Below are 2,601 nucleotides of genomic sequence, written 5' to 3'. Positions count from 1 at the left end.
TATATATATACTGCATTCATGTCCTGCTGAAAATTTGTGAAACAAAATTAGCCTGCTTTATGCAAACAAATGCTGGCAGTTGTTTGTAGCATTCAGTGTTTTTGGTGTCATTTTGGCTTTGCTGTAGCCTTGTTGCTGTAAGCTCTTTAGACATGTCAGCTCCTAGCAGGATCAAGTGGTTTTCACTTTCTCACAAGGTTTCTCACTTCCATGTTGCAGTGCAGACCTGAGCTGACTGCATTACAGCAGAGCAATACATTAACGCTGCTGAATAAATGCCCTTCATAAAAGGAGCTTTGTATATTATTCTGAACATTATACTAGTTTAGTAGTAGAATAATAATTGTGGCAAGTCTCTTTGTCTCCATTTTTAGCAACAAGCCAGCGATGGGATTTTAGATGCATTTGCAGAGACTAACCTTTAGCTTTGTTGTTGGTGACGTAGAGAGATCCAGTAAAGGCTAGGTCACGCCTGGGGCAACGCATAGTCAGCCTGGCTAAGACTGGCTCTCTTGGAGAGGCCCTGCCTTGTCACTTTCACTCAGCTCTCCCCACCTCACCCGGCCGAGCCCTCCCTCTTCCTGACTGACAGGAGAATATGTAGCGACAAGCTGTCGGTCGCTGCTGAAATCTGCTTAGACACTGATTTCAGGGACTGCTCCCATTGGTCCGGACACGAGACAAATTTGTTTCTAAGAGTCTCCTTGCTGATGCCACTGTAATGCAAAGACTGGGCCACTCACATGGCATCACTGGATCTGGAGAGGTTTCATATCAGTTGGCACATTCTTGAAACCAAAATCTGTTCTTTTTTTACTGCTGTTTATTTATAGAATGTCCAAACTTTTCATTCTTTTGTTTTCATTATATCTAACGTAACCCCAACCTTTCTCAATTTCTGTGCCAGGCTAATGGAGGATGGCAAGATGCACCGACTTCATCTTCTGTAATATCTCCAACAGAAGGAGCTGAAAGTGTGCACTCTGACACGTCGAATTGATCAGCTATAAATGCATCTTCTCCTCAAGCTGAGCATGGACTTCTTCGTTTTGCTAAAAACAAAAAAACAAAAAACAAAGACAGCAAAATACACTTTTTTAAGGAAAAAAAATCAGTTTTCTTGTATTTTAAAAATCCCCTCGGCCACACCGCACACGTGCAGATGACATCCTCCATTATGGACACCAAGTGTTTCCGGATCGCGCAGTGTTTTTACTTTCATCTTCACAAATCAAGTGTATTAACATGTTTTTACTTGTTTGTTGTGGTAAACACAGACATGTACAAATATAAAAACCTCTAAAATATTCCAGAGTAAACTTTCAGGATAATGATCTCAGCATAACAAAAACTGGGTGATATTTTATGACATTTTAAATGCCCATTTGATTTAATGGCCATTTTCCATTTTGATAATTGAGTTTGCTTTCATTTCCTTCAATTAAAGCAGGTTTTTGTTGTTGTTGTGTTATTATTTTACTCTAATGTGCTCTCAGACTTGTCCGGCAACTCAACAATGCTAATGTTGACAGCTCAATGGCAGCTTTGTAGTTCCTTTCAAGATTTATTTTTGTCTTACAGCTGTGTACATTAGTACGGAGAACGTGACTATTCAAACTGCGGAACATAAAGAAGTGTAATTGATTGCTTGACTAGAACATGACACCGTTCCATATTTTATAATTTGTTTCTTTGTTTGTACATATGTAAACATTTATTTTGTACTGCTTATGAAATCAACAAATCTCCCAACAGTAGATCATTCTGTCATGGCACACAGACACCCCCCCCCCACACACACACTGCCCCACCACCACCAACCAAGGAAAATTTGTAATATAGCTTAAGATCCTGCAAATCAATACGGAGCTTTCTTACCTCATTCAAAGAAATCCAGTCATTTCCAACATTTCTGTAGCTTAGAGTGCTCACTTACTACCTCTAAACAGTACCACAAACATTCTTTCTTTATGGCCCCATTTAATGTTATTTTTTTATTATTTACATCACATCCCAGGACAGTGTAAACACTTCATTCTCTATGTAATCTAATGTATATTTTAATCTTTTAATAAAATGATGTTGCTCTACTGCAACTTAAAAAAAACAAGCGAAAATATTAATATGATGAAAAAAATGAGGGAGGAGGGGACAGAAATGTTGTGGCTTTTATCATGGGGGGGGGGTGCGCGATGAATAATGTTGATTAAATAAAACACCGAACAGTGAAACTGTTGTAAATAATGAAGAAAAAAGAAAAGAAACATTTTGAATGTTGCTCATCTTGTTATGAAATCATTAAAAAAATTAAAAAAAATCCCTATAAATCTGTAATGCATAGAGGTTTCAGTATTCAGAACTGTACATTTCCAGCTCTGTTCAACAGGGTTCAAGACTTCTTCTTTTCTCTCTTTTATTTTCTATTGTATGTGATTCTGAAACTGAAAAAAGTCATGACAAAATGATTTGTGGCAGTGATTCTAATGTATTAAAGATGTTTAGTGTTACTTTCTAACCAGACTACACCCTGGACAGAAAAGTCTTCCTTGTGGTAGTTGTGTAATTTTAAACATGAATAAAACTTTTTGCTTTCATGACACC

At 37.6% G+C, this 2,601-nt stretch overlaps 1 protein-coding gene across 1 annotated transcript in view; it reads left to right on the top strand.

Annotated features, from left to right (window-relative positions):
- The window catches only part of pbx3b (pre-B-cell leukemia homeobox 3b), a gene marked incomplete in the record, with an annotated part of 59,221 nt that extends 56,622 nt beyond the window's left edge, over positions 1–2,599 (top strand). Inside the window, 1 exon segment of the mRNA XM_014007180.1 lies at positions 908–2,599. Coding sequence (XP_013862634.1) covers positions 908–1,000 — 93 coding nt within the window.
- Between the last annotated feature and the right edge of the window lie 2 nt (positions 2,600–2,601).

This window comes from Austrofundulus limnaeus, unplaced genomic scaffold, assembly GCF_001266775.1.
Source record: "Austrofundulus limnaeus strain Quisiro unplaced genomic scaffold, Austrofundulus_limnaeus-1.0 Scaffold40, whole genome shotgun sequence".
Lineage (NCBI taxonomy): Eukaryota > Metazoa > Chordata > Actinopteri > Cyprinodontiformes > Rivulidae > Austrofundulus > Austrofundulus limnaeus.
This window is presented reverse-complemented; position numbering and strand designations above follow the sequence as displayed.